Source organism: Cutaneotrichosporon oleaginosum, assembly GCF_008065305.1.
Source record: "Cutaneotrichosporon oleaginosum strain ATCC 20508 chromosome Unknown ATCC20508_contig03, whole genome shotgun sequence".
Lineage (NCBI taxonomy): Eukaryota > Fungi > Basidiomycota > Tremellomycetes > Trichosporonales > Trichosporonaceae > Cutaneotrichosporon > Cutaneotrichosporon oleaginosum.
In genome coordinates, this window is record NW_027072172.1 from 1,606,432 (window position 1) to 1,619,649 (window position 13,218).

At 61.1% G+C, this 13,218-nt stretch overlaps 5 protein-coding genes across 5 annotated transcripts; 1 reads left to right on the top strand and 4 right to left on the bottom strand.

Moving 5' to 3' along the window:
* Positions 1–1,600: 1,600 nt before the first annotated feature.
* COLE_03844 (uncharacterized protein) lies at positions 1,601–2,929 on the top strand (the record flags this gene model as incomplete). Its single annotated transcript, XM_018427325.2, has 2 exons — positions 1,601–1,739; positions 1,779–2,929. 2 exons carry the CDS (start codon positions 1,601–1,603, stop codon positions 2,927–2,929), a joined length of 1,290 nt encoding a protein of 429 aa, XP_018279720.1.
* A 436-nt stretch (positions 2,930–3,365) lies between these two features.
* COLE_03845 (uncharacterized protein) lies at positions 3,366–5,146 on the bottom strand (the record flags this gene model as incomplete). Its single annotated transcript, XM_018420320.1, has 4 exons — positions 3,366–3,608; positions 3,667–4,377; positions 4,467–4,828; positions 4,864–5,146. 4 exons carry the CDS (start codon positions 5,144–5,146, stop codon positions 3,366–3,368), a joined length of 1,599 nt encoding a protein of 532 aa, XP_018279721.1.
* Positions 5,147–6,340: 1,194 nt separating this feature from the next.
* Positions 6,341–7,964, bottom strand: COLE_03846 (uncharacterized protein; the record flags this gene model as incomplete). The annotated part of the gene is made up of 3 exons (XM_018426594.1): positions 6,341–7,548; positions 7,600–7,696; positions 7,791–7,964. 3 exons carry the CDS (start codon positions 7,962–7,964, stop codon positions 6,341–6,343), a joined length of 1,479 nt encoding a protein of 492 aa, XP_018279722.1.
* Positions 7,965–8,976: 1,012 nt separating this feature from the next.
* COLE_03847 (uncharacterized protein) lies at positions 8,977–10,310 on the bottom strand (the record flags this gene model as incomplete). Its single annotated transcript, XM_018426595.2, has 3 exons — positions 8,977–9,816; positions 9,852–10,011; positions 10,069–10,310. The coding sequence occupies 3 exons, from the start codon at positions 10,308–10,310 to the stop codon at positions 8,977–8,979; spliced, it is 1,242 nt and encodes a 413-aa protein (XP_018279723.1).
* A 271-nt stretch (positions 10,311–10,581) lies between these two features.
* On the bottom strand, positions 10,582–12,617 carry COLE_03848 (uncharacterized protein; the record flags this gene model as incomplete). The annotated part of the gene is made up of 9 exons (XM_018425316.1): positions 10,582–10,825; positions 10,873–11,461; positions 11,539–11,677; positions 11,713–11,853; positions 11,893–12,102; positions 12,214–12,266; positions 12,313–12,346; positions 12,426–12,473; positions 12,573–12,617. 9 exons carry the CDS (start codon positions 12,615–12,617, stop codon positions 10,582–10,584), a joined length of 1,503 nt encoding a protein of 500 aa, XP_018279724.1.
* Between the last annotated feature and the right edge of the window lie 601 nt (positions 12,618–13,218).

A 13,218-nucleotide genomic window follows, 5' to 3' on the forward strand; every position in this document is an offset into this window, starting at 1 on the left:
CGAGGAGTCAGCAGGTCCGAGGTCCTCTCCGGTGTGAGGGCCGTGAGCGGCAGATGCGAGCAAGGGCGGAGCGACTGGTCACGGCCTCTTTCGTCGCCAAGGCTGGCTGTGCTCTATTGTACAGCCTCGCCGGGTAGAGCGGGTTGACAGCTCGGCCATGGCCACTGCACTGCCCAGCCATGCAGCCCACGCACCCGATGGAAACCCGGAGCATGCGACTGGATATGCTAGCCGATGGGGAGGCGTCAGTTGTCAGTCGTTGGCAGTTCACTTGGCCACAAGAGGTCAAGAGATGCAAGAGATGCAAGAGAGTGTTGGGAAAAAGTCAGTGCACTGTCCACCGCGGTCGCGTAGAAGAGTGTCGCGCGCAGCTGCGGATCAGGAGACTCGGGGGACATGCTGCGGATCGACGCGGCACGCGACCGCTGCGGAGCTGCGGATGCAGCCGTGCAGGTCTGCTCGCTGTCATGTATCGCGTATCGCGGTCACGGCCGTCCACATGTAGGCGGCCGACGATGGGATGGGAGGCATGAGAGGATGAAGAGAAACGTAAGGACAGAATGCATCGTCCCGCCGATAAGCTGCGCGCACAGCCAGTGCTGGGCATGGTGTGATCTCCTGATCGCCCGCCGGAGCCAGCCGGAGTGCACGTCCGCGCGTCCGCGCGTGCCAAGACCGGCGGATCCATCTTTGGCAGCCCACGGCCCACGTAGATACGTAGACCCAGAGGCCAGAGGCCCAGCGCTGCTCTGCTGCGACTGCCGTGAATTGAATCATCAACTCGACGAGCGCGTCGACGCGTCACGACGCCCGTCGCAGGTTCCTGGCCCGCGCTCCTCTAGCCCAGCTCTAGCCCATCTCAACAATCGAGCTCCGATCACCCCGCTCCCAATAAGCCAGCAACAGAGGGGGACGGAATAGAGCGCGCTACCGAGCGTACCGAGGCCGGGGGCTGTGCATGCGCAGTCTCCGTCGCTAGCTGCCGGCGGGATGCGGGCGTACTGTAGTTGGAATGTCGCCGGATCTCATCGCGCGATTCATCGCATCGCATTGCTCGCTACCTGGCAAGGCCATGTGGCCACCTGGCCACTTGGCTCCGCATCACATGTCAGGGCGGGAGCGGCATCACACGATACAAATATAGCGTCAGCCAAGGCATCGGCGATGGCGGCGACGAACGGGCGGCGACGACGAGCGAGTGAGCGAGTGAGGAAGCCCGAGTATTTTGAGCGCTCCTCCAGGATTTCCCCCTTGCTCCGGCGCTCCAGGGTGCTTGGCTTCCCATCTGGACCCTGAAAGCACGAGGAGTGGCCGGTGTTTTGCTTCCCCCTCCCCTGATCCCATGTCACCTTTTTCCCTTGCAAGTTGTGAACCCTGAGCACCCACCACCCACCTTCCCCCATCACGCAGCGCGACGACGAGCACGAGACAGCCGTTTCTCTTCTCCACATCCTCTTCATTCTCATCCTCGTCCTCTCTTTCTTTCTCGGCGCCATCGCCGCTCACACGCTACCCGTAGCCTCCTCATTCTCCAACGCGGACTCGCAAGAGCCCTCCCCACTCTCATTCCCTAGCCTCCCACCCCTCCCCTGTCCCCGTCATGTTCGCCGCCTCCCTCCTCCTCGCGGCCACGTCCGTCTCCGCAGGCGCCATCGGCTGCAGCGGCCACCACATCGGTACCCGCAACCACGGCATGGGCAACCCCCACTACACGCGCGCATACGACCCAGCCACCCTTGGTGAGTCATTTTGCGGGGCGTGACATGCCTGACACACAGACGTGGCGGCCCAGTGCGTGCCGTACAACTACGAGCCGGTCGCCTCCATCATCAACGACTTCCCTCCCAACTGGGCGCCTGCCACCCTCGTCGCCGGTGATGACGAGGCCGCCGCGCTCTTCCAGGAGCTCAACCAGACCCTCGCCAGCAAGGTCGGCAATGTCTCAATCAAGGTTGGCACCATGGGAGACTTTTCAGGCTACCAGTACGACAACGCCGCCGACCCCGACTGCTGGTGGACCCGCTCGCGTTGCACCCAGCCCAAGGACCAGACGATCCCCGCAGACATTCGCCAGCTTCCCGAGCCCAACACCTGGGGCTTTGGTTACGACGACGGACCCAACTGCTCGCACAACGCTCTGTACAACTTCATGGCCGAGAACAAGCAATTGGCGACCATGTTCTTCATCGGCTCCAACGTCATGAACTGGCCCCTCCAGGCCAAGCGTGCCAAGGACGATGGACATGAGATGTGCATTCACACCTGGTCCCACTCTGCCATGACGACGCTCACCAACGAGCAGGCCTTTGCCGAGCTCTACTACACCCGTGCGGCGATCAAGGCTGTCACCGGCGTCACCCCCAAGTGCTGGCGCCCGCCTTACGGTGACGTTGACAACCGTATCCGCGTCATTGCCGGCTTCCTCAACCTCACCAACATTCTCTGGTCGGACGACACGTTTGACTGGCAGGAGGGCACCCAGAACGTGACGGCCGAGACGATCAAGAACAACTACCAGAAGGTATTTGACAAGGCCAAGAACGGCGAGTACAACACGCACGGCGCCATTGTCCTCAACCACGAGTCGAACAACAGGACGATGCAGCACATGATCGACCAGTACGCCCAGATCAAGCAAAACTTCAAGTACATTGTCCCCATTGCCTCGGGCATGAACTGGACCACGCCCTACGTCGAGACCAACGAGACCTACCCCGACTTCAACCAGTACATCTCTGGCCAGCTCGTCGGCGGTCCCGTCTCAAGCGGCTCGGGCAACTCGCCCGGCTCGACGATGACGGGCTCTGGCGCTGCCGCCGCCAGCTCGGCGGCGGCGCCCAGCGGCTCTGCAAAGCCGTCGAGCGCGACGCGCACCACTGCCGCAGGCATCCTTGTCTTTGTCGGCGCCGCGGCGGCTATGCTCATCTAAGCCCCGCCCCGTCTGATGTTTCGTAGCACGCACGGACACTTTCAGCCGATATCATGCAATAGCACCCGTCCCATTGCCATCACCCTCTTGTGGCCGTACTCACGCTATAGGCCATGCATCTGTACGCAGGTGTAAGAGTATGGAGTGGTGCGATGAGGACACGTTTGAGGAATGCCAAGGCTGGGGCGGGTGATTATGAGATTGGGCCTTCAGGTGTCGGTCGACACTGACCACGGCATGTCCAGTCTTGGCATCACATGTGCACGGCTAATCCACGTCGCCAAGTCGCCATTCGTCAGTCATTCAGTCAGAACGTCAGTACCATCCCGCACACCGCCGGCAATTTTCCAATCAAAACTACAAGTACAGAGAGCCGGGCGCGAGGCGAGCCGAGGCGAGGCGGGACTGTTGATTGCGTCGCGTTCACTCCGTCTATCTACAGCGCGGCCGTGCCGCGCGACTCGTAAGGGAGGATAAAAACGAGGCATCCCGCGAGGATGAAGAGCGCACCGGACACGTACACCGGGACGGGTGTGGAGAGATCTGCAAACATGCCGATGATGGGCGCCATGACGCCGAAGATGCGGTTCGCGCTCGCGGTGAGCGCATTGCCTGTGCCGCGAGACGCGGTGGGGAAGAGCTCGGGCGTGTACGCGTACAAGACGGCATACATGACGGACTGGGAGGGTGAGCTGCCGCAAGCCTTCGAGGCGGGGGGGTGGGGTGCTTAAGCTTACGGAGAAAAAGTTGTACATGCAGTTCCAGGCGAGGAGGGTGTTGACCTTGTTTGCGGTGGTGGACGCGAAGAGGAAGACGCCGACGAGCGCGGTCGCGGTGCCGAGGACGCCGCGGCGGCCCGCGCGCGTCTCGGTGAGCAGCCCGCCGATGATGGCGCCGGGCACGCCGAGCGACGCGATAATCAGCATGTTCCGGTACGTCGTGTACGTCGTGTCCGTTTGGCTCGCCATCTCGGACTTGAGGCGCGGGTTGTTCTCCTGTATGTACGGCAGGAAGGCGTTGTAGAGCGGGTACGCGAGGCCGATGAACGCCCAGATGCAGATGAGGAGGGCGGTGGAGAAGGCGAGCTTGCGCGTGCGGAAGAGCTGGCGCACATGCGCACCGTTCAAGCTCTCGAGCTTGCGCTTGAGCGCCGCACGCGCGTCCGTCTGCGCCTCGTAGCCGGCCGGCTCGCACGCCTTTAGGTCGTCGAGCGTGAGGCTCGACGTCGTCCCGTTCCGCCGCGCGACTTCTTGCACAATCCGCACCGCGTCCTCGTCCCGCCCCTTGCCCATCAGGTACTTGGGGCTCTCGTAGATCGTGAAGAAGAAGAACCGGCACACGAACATGAGCAGTGCGACGGCACCCATCGTGATCACAAAGTAGCGCCACCCCATGTTCGCTTTGCGTGTGCATGGCTCGTCTGCGGCGCACGTCATGGTGCCGATGAGCTGGGGTCAGCGTTGGTCACGGCACTCGACCTCCGGCCGAGTGCCCCAGACGCAGGTCGCAGAGCGAGAGTGTGCAAAAACCGACTCACAGGCCACGCAACACCCGCCGCAAGCACCTGCGCCAGTGCCCAGTCGACCGACAGGACGGAAAGCAGCCACTGCTTGTTCGGCGGGAGGAACTCGAGGAACACGGCCGAGTCGACGGGGAGGTTTCCGCCAACGCCAAACGACCAAAGGGCTGCAAAGACGCCGACGGCCGCAAACGTCGGCGACGACGCAGAGATCATGCCGAAAACAGCGGTGATGCCCAGCGTGAGGTTGAAGCCCCACTTGCGGCCGAAGAGGTCGCATCCAAAGCCCCAGAACAGCGCCCCGGCGAGCAAGCCGATGTTCTGCGCGAGCGTGAGGAGCGGGGGGCGCGCGACGCCGAACTCGCGTGCAACAGGCGGCACTGGTCAGCTCTGTCCACTCCCGACGCGGGCTTACGGATCAGCGACGTCACAATCGGCCACATGTTGTCCGCGGCCCACCCGAAGCCGACCACCACAAACAGCTGCCACTGGTACCACCCCATCCCGATGTCTTGGATCGCGCGGTTCAGCACGCGCGCCTTGGCCTCGTACACCGGGTCGAACGTGCCGACGGGGAGCGTCGCCTTCTCGTCCGCGAGCACCGCGATGTCGTACGCGTGCGGCGCGACGTCCGAGCGCGCATCGTGCCACCCCTTGTCCTTGTCCTCCTCGAAGGTTGTTCTCGCCGTGTCGGTCATGTTGGAGGGAGGTATAGAGGGCGTCCTGCGGCGCAGGCAGGCCCGTTTATCTATGCTTTCTTTCATTGATCGGTGACCCGCCCCGTTGCAATCGCACCGCGACCGCTCCAGCCCTCGCTAGATGCATGCTCGCGCTCCTGTGGCAGAGCGCTCTGGAGCAAGACACCAACATCTGACTCAGGCGCAGGCGGCATGACGCCATCCCCAACATTTGCCCCTTTGGGCCATAATATCCCTGCCCTCGCTATATCTTGTCGGCGCTTCGCCGCATCTTTCGTCTCCCAGATCTCCGGGCACGGCCTGGTCTTTCTCCCGCCGCCCTGATGCAGAGGCACGCTAAATGACAGCGCGACGGCAGCGGCGAGCGCTAGCTCTTGCGAACCGCGAGACACATGAGAGCAAGAGGAGACGGCTACAACACAAATGACGATCGTCGTCGCCATTTGCCCCGTGGTACAGCCGCGTGGCCCGCGTGGGCGCGTGTGCGTGGGGCCGGCGGGTGCCGCTGCCGCTGCCGTTGCCGCACGCTGCATGCACCAGCACAAGCGAGAGTGAGCTCGTCATCAGCTCCGCCAGTGAACAGGTGATCTGACGAGATACACACCCCGTGATACGCCACCGCCACACCCCCGGACCTGATCGCTGAGTCTTCTGACTCCCTATAATGTTGATGCAGCCGACAACGGCACGCCAGTGTGTCCTACGGGAGTCTTGAAGTCGTGTGCCCCGCGTGGTGCGAGGATGTGCGTGTCCGCGACCACGAAATCGCCAGGCAGGTTGTTGATGGCGTGATTCACAGGGTAAGCGAGCTTCATCAAAGGTGACATACACGAAACTCTGATGGAATTTGCTCCGAGACTTGTCCGAGATAAGACATCGGTGTTCGGACGTCCACAGATGTTGGCCACGCTCAGGAATGATTTTGTGCTCTTGTGTGCGTTCATCTCAAGATCTGACATGAGAGGCGCTGACGGTCTCACTCGTTTACATCTTGCAGTCACGCGTGTCGAATACACCGCGCTCCGACGACTTCAGTACCATTGCCCCTTTGACCTCTACTGACGCACGCAGCCCCACTTATCATCGCCGCCTAGTACTCTACAACTTCTCTGCCTTGTACGGACCCCGCGCGCTCCAACTCATCATTACAGGCTCCTAACCCACCCCCCTCGCACCCCTCACCCCTCTCAACCCCTAATACACGTAGCGGAACCCCGTCTCGTTCTCCACATCGGTCAGATCGACCCACTCGTCCTTCTTGACGGGCACGACGGGCCCGTGCTCGCGGTCGCGCCGCGCATTCTCCCTGCGGTAGTAGAGGAAGAGCACAACGAAGAGGCATACGTTCGTCGACGTGAGGGCAATGTGCGTAATCAGCGCCGGGGCGTAACGTGGGGCATACTTCTCCCTGAACGTCTGCGGGCCGATGAGGTTTCCGACGCAGAAGACGACGAGGTACGCGCCACTCATGACAGACTTCTTCGTGCGGCCAGCGATGTTGGTCGTGATGAACGACGTGATGATGTACGTCGCGATCGAGTTCCAGATACACAGGAAGAAGCCGATGAGGCGCGCAATCTTCTTTTCGGCCGGCAGCGCCCAGAGCATCGCGGCGCCTGCGATGGAGATGAGCGGCCCGAGGCCGGACACGAGGGAGCGGCAGCGCGCCTTGTCGCCTGCGAACATGAGCACCATCGTGGCGATGCCGAGTGTCGCGTTCCCCATCGTTAGGAGGAGGGTCTCGGCAGGCGTAAAGCCGAGCCCTTGCACGATAAGGGCGAAGAAGTTCGTCAAACCGCCCGTGGGGATGTTCGAGCAAATCGTCACGAAGAGCAGGAGGTAACACTGGGGGTCGCGCAGGCACTCGCGCACCTGGTACCACTTCCACTCGCGTTCGCCGATGTGCTGCTTGTTCTCGAGGGTGCGGCGATGCGCGACGGCTTTCTCCTCAGCGTCGAGGAACCACGCTTTCTCAATGCTGTCGGGAACGAAGAAGAAGAAGACGACCCCGCAGAAAACCGTCATGGCCCCGAGCCAGATGAAGACAATCTCCCAGCCTGGGATGGCGAGCGTGCCGGCTGTCTGCCGCTCCACGAGCGCGTATGCCACTGCACCTCCGAGGATGCAACCCCACGCCGTCATCGAGCCCCACACGCCCGTGCGTGTGCCCTGCTCGCGCGGCTTGTACCACTCGGCTGTGATCATGACGATCGCCGGGTAGATGACGGCCTCGAAGACGCCAAGCATGAAGCGAAGTCCGAGGAGCCCCGCGTAGTTCTTACACAGCGCCGTGCAGGCCACAGCTACGCCCCAGATCACAATGTTGATGGCGGTGAACTTGGCTGACGGGAATCGCTGCAGCCCGATTACCATAGGGTAGGCGCCGACGAGGTAGCCAAAGTCTGGAGTCAGAGTCGTTGAATACGATCCGCCATCCCGAGGAATGCACGCACAGTAGATGGACGCCACCCACGAGTACTGCGTCCCATTGATGCCAGTATCCTTAAACAGGCCCATGACTGAGGCGTACGTGAGCGCCGTCTTGTCGAGCTGGTGTGAGCGGGAGGTTGTGGTGACATAGCAAGCGGCACAGGCTTACCAGAAGCCTAATCCGCCCGCTCTCTATCCGCCTAAACACACTCACATAGTTGAGGGCATAGATGAAGCACAGCACCGGCATGAGGATGAAGTCGATCTTCAACTTGACCCGCCGGTCCATCTTGGGATCGAGCGGCAGCTCCTCGACCGGCGCGACCTTCTCGATGTCGTCAATCGACTCGCGGTGCTCGACCTCTGGCTTTTCCTGGCTCTGGCGCATGTTGGCGAGATGATGGGGCTCACGGGCAAGCGACGGTGCAGTTAAGTATCCATTGCGGAGCATGTCAATGCCGATCCCCGCTACATCGACTCGCCAAAGCTGTGAGCGCAAGTGAGCCCCATGTCGCCCCGCGCCCAACGTCGTCTTGGTCGCGGCCCCGGACAGGACCGTCTACCGCGGCACTTCTTGATCACTGGACGAGGCACGCTGGCGCTGCTGCCCACCGCGCCACCCCACTCTTCTGCCCACATCAGTCGGCCAAGTCCATTCGCACTCTTGGCTCTCTTGCAGATAGCATATATCGGACACTATTCCCGGATCTGCCATCAAGTCGCCGACTGCGCCACCGCCACCTGGGTCAGCAAAGCTGATGTGAGGTGGGCAGGTTGCGGATTGCAGGTCAGCCATGTTGGTGTCAACGGTACATGCGCTTTACCCGCCCTGTGCGCGTGTTGGCACGAGCCCGTCATGCCCTCCGACCGCGCCACGAAGCCGCCGGCAGTCGCCAAGACTCGGCAGATGCCACTTCGTCCACCTACCATGAGCTCATAACGTTTGACAGCACGTCACATGCATGGCGCCGGCCTTCGGTGTTGTACATCTGCCGGCGTGGCGTCGGACATGTGGCTTGTAATCACGCGCGGATGTTCCCAGCCGCGGACTGGTCGCACAACCCAGTCCGCTGCAGGTGACCGAAGCTTTCCAACGGATGGAGTTGGCTTCGGTGCTGACCAAGTCCGATTCGCGTCATCTAGCGACCTCGGAGGGAGCCGACATGCGCGGAGGGCATGTGTGACAGCTGCATCGTCCTCTCTGCAAGGAGTGCATCTGTAGCGATATGGGCCCGGAAAGACGGCACTGCAAGACCACAGAGTGGCGTCGCTGTGGGTCCAGACAAAGGCTTGACCACCTCTCACGCTCTTTTGAGCCGTGGCCACGGCGCAGTTCGCCTCCAAACTCCATGCATGCGGCGCCACAATCCCAGCGGGCCGGAGTGTACTCATGTCACTTCCTATGCGCGGTAGAACACGTTTCCCTCAAACAGCTTGCGCGCAGTCCGGAACACCCTCGCCGTGGGGACGTGCAGCTCCCCATCGTCACCCTTGACAACATCCGCATCGACTGCGATGGTGCCCGACGCATGTCCAATGACGATGCCGTCCGATACCCGTTCTCCCCGCAGCATCGAGTGCACGACCGTGCCCGGGACGTGCGCCGCGGCCGCAGTGCACAGTGACGCAGTGATTGGCAGCGCGCGGTGCGGATCCCCCGAGCTCATACACCGCACGACAACGTCCACCTGCTCCTCCGTCACGGTCGCGCCGGAGAGCACCACATGCGTTGCCTTTGAGGACATGATGCACACCTTCGGCACGGCTTTCTTCGCCGCGGCCTCCTCTAGACTCTTGACGAGACCCATCTTCACGGCCGCCGCATTGCGGAGTGCGTCCAGCCTCTTCAGCATATCTGTTGAGAACTCGGCGGGCAGGATCGTGGGCTTGATCCCGAAACCTTCGGCGGACACAAAGACACACGGGTTACCGCAGTCCATTAGTGTCGCCTGCAGGCTCTCCCCGAACTCAAGGGTGTCGGTGACATTGCCGGTTGGGAAGAGCTTTCCTGTCCGCGACCCCTCCGGGTTGAGGAAGTTGAGAGTGATACGCGCGTGCGTACCGCTCACACCGTCTATGGCAAAATCCCCCTCGAGGTTGGCCTCACTCGTTCCAGGGTACACGGGGAAGCGCGCGTGGATGACTTTCCGCGTATTCGTGTTGTAGATCCGTACGAGACTAAGTCCCGCAGAGTCGTGTGGGCCAACGAGACCGTTCTCCAGTGCGAACGGGCCGACTGCCTGCCGTCAGCATACCTTGCCTGTGACTGCCTCACAGCAAGCATGTTCCCACAGTTGCTCCCGTAGTCCACCCCAGCCTTCTCCACGAGCACTTGGGCAAACTCGTAGTCGACATCACATCCTTCCTGCTCTGACTTCCCGATGATGGCAACCTTGGAGACGGAAGAGTACCCACCGCCCATGCCGTCCAATTGCCTGGTGTCAGTGACTTCAAGACGTAGGGTATGGAGTCTCTAGCCACGCCACGCTCACCTCCCGTTCGGATCTGGGCTGCCCATTGCGGAGAGGAGAATTGCGTCGCGTTGCGCGCCGTGAGGAGGAAGGTCATCGCGTTTGATCAAAAGCGCCTTAGACGTTCCGCCGCGATAGAACGTCGCCGGGAGTCGACGCTCCCGGCGCCGAGGGGCTGTGGTGCTCAAGAGCCGAAAGGAGAGGAGTACGGGATGACAGCGGTTCGAAGAGAGGCCTCTCAATGCCTGAGGAAGGCGGTTCATGGTGAGAGGGCAGACGCAACAACGTCCCAACCACGTCTGTGGATAATGGGTGGACCTGTTGGTGGAGGCGGAGCCGGCTTTGTCCGGGCTTGTCCGTCCGACATCGGGCCTAATCTTGCCATCTGCATTGCAGCTATTGCAGTATCACACATCGACACGTCGCACAGGTCTGGCGCTGAAGAAACATTGCTTGGCATACGCGTAATGATACAGAACCCGCAGACACCGAGTCTTTACCACTCGGTCCTAACCCTTGGTGATTTTGTGTCATTTAGATCTTGACTCCCCTGTCGCCGGGCGACAGAAGAACAACGGCGTACTTGCCCGAGATCTTCCAGTTCTCTGTCTCAGTCTCGTCGAGGCGCTCGGCAACGCCCTCCGGCAGGCCGACGACGACGTCTGACTTGATGGTACGAAGCGAGCAGATGGGCGGCGCGCCAGGCTCGCTGGCGAGGGGGCCGATGGCCTGCGCGAACGGCGTCGAGGGCGGCGCGTGGCAGTCGTAAGTGAGCTTGCTGCAACGTCAGTGCTGTCTCTGAAGCTTCGTTGTAGTCACACGTACCGGTGGTTGAGGTCACCCTTGAAGATGACGAGGTCCGACTCGCAGAGCGTGTCCCAGAGATCAGGGGCCTCCGAGTGGAGGTGCCAGAAGGTGAAGCCCGTGCACCAGAACGGGTGCTGGTGGTACTGGAACTTGCCCTCCTGCTCGAACTGCTTCCAGCGCATGCCGAGGGTCCGGAGGTGAGCAATGTCGTCCTCGCTGACGTCGTTCTTCTGGTCCTCGGACTGGAAGAGGTGGCCGTAGACACACTGGTTGAGGATCCAGTTCCAGTCCTGACGGCGGACGTCACTGACGAACCAGGGGAGAATCTTGCCGTGGAAGTGCACCTCGCGGCAGATGCCCGACTGAATGAGCCAGTCAGCGAAGACGAGGTCAGTGTAGAGCTCGAAACCGGCGTTGTCGAGGATGAAGTCGATGCGACCGCCGCTCATGCCTGTGACGAGGTCACCAAGGACCTTGAGGTCGTTGCCAAGAATATTCTTCTCGGTAGCAGCGAGGTGGTCACCACCAGTCGACTGGAGCGCCTTAATGTCGTCCTCAGTCATGTCAATCAGGAGCGACAGGTCAGTCGAGTTACCCCACAGGCAGACTTGGCGTCAGCACGGACGGGAACCAGATTGCGGGTGGCCTGTGCACGCTTTTGCACGCCACCGACCATCTACTCACTCTGGGCGAGCTCGTGGAACACAAGCTTGTCCTTGGTACGCTTCTCCTCCGGAGTGAGGTTCATGTCAAGGATTGTTGGCTCAGCGAAGCGGGAGGCGAGCTCGAAGACGGCTGTTGCCGAACGGCTGAAGGTGTCGCACTTCCGGTCAGCAATCTCTGTGGGGCGTATCTTACCTTCTGGCGGAAGAAGACATCGTACTCCACCCAGAACTTGCTGAGCGAGAAGCACTCGCGGAGACGACGGTACTTGTATGCCTCGGCAAAGAGCCACGGCGCGTTCATGAAGTCCTTGCCCTTGAAGTACTTGGAGATTTCCTGCGCGTCAGACATGATGTACGTCTCAGAGAAACTTACCTTGTTCCAAAGCGCAACGTCACCGGCACCATCGTCAATGATGGTGCGGAGCTTAGCGTTGCCCTGGAGGTCGTCCATGAGCTTCTCCATACGCTCGACACACTTGAGGAGATCGGTGATCCGCTCCTCCTCATACTCTGCGTTCATGGTAAGGTAGACATCCTGGATGGCCTTGGCGAGGATCGTGGGCAGACGGACACCCATGACGGCCTGATAGCGTCAGCCGATACTCTGGTCGGTGCCTCCGCAGTTACGAAAGAAGGGTGCGAGCTGATCTGCATGATCTACGTGGCTGACATCCTTCGCTCAGAAGAAACTCACGTGGGCGAACGAGTACTCATGGTAGCCACGGAACGCGGGCCAAGGAGGCTGGTCTAAAGGTCAGCACAGTCCAGCGCGACGGCCAAGCCGCGTACTCACTTGGGTTGACGCGAGTCGGCGTACGCGGGAAGGCCTATGAGGTAAGCCAACGAGCCAGTGATCACGACCAAGAGCGAGCTGCTCGCGTTGATCGGGGTAGCAGATCGACTTACCACAGGTGCCACGGACTGCTTGCGGGGAGGCAGGTTGCCGAGGTTGAGCTGAGAAGTAGTCAGCACGGGCATGAGGGGGTCGACAGGAGGGGGTAGAGGGTGGGGTACTGTGATCGAGATGGCAAGATGAGGGAGCCAGATACTTACGGTGGTCTTGGAGACCTTTCCGGTCGCCGGATCGATGCCAGCCATGGTGGGTTGATTCGAGGGGAGAGGTCGAGGCTGGAGAGTAGGGCAGCCGAAGCAAAACAAAGGTAGTGGGAAAAGAAGAGAAGAACGATAGTGAGCACGGTGCTCTTGACGGGGGTCACAAAGAGTCGGGCAGTTGACAAGAGGACGGGTTAGAGGAGCAGAGCAGGTGGGGCGATGGCATGCTGGCAGAGCAACACAATGTGATGGGGTCGTCGTATTGGACTACGAACCAAATGGAATGACGCACACTCAGCCGTGGCCCAGGAAAAATCGGCCTGATGACTGCCAAGGGGGAGGGCAGCTGAGCCTGAAACTGGCACTTTTGCCGTCCCATGCCTGCCCTTGCCCTGGGCGACTACCTCGGCCTCGAGAGTGCTTGAGCAGCTGGAGCAGGCTCCAGACCAGAGGATGAGGATCATAAGCAGAGAATGTGCCGCTCGAGGAGCCTAACCGCAGGCACATGCCTCCTTGTCTGCTCCCACACTCTTCAGGGGGTCCTGGCATTGTTTCGGGGCAACCTCGTCTGGGAAATCATATCACCAGGTCTGTCGACCCCCCAATGATGACCTCGGTCTCCACCCAATGTCAAAGAGTCGAGTGT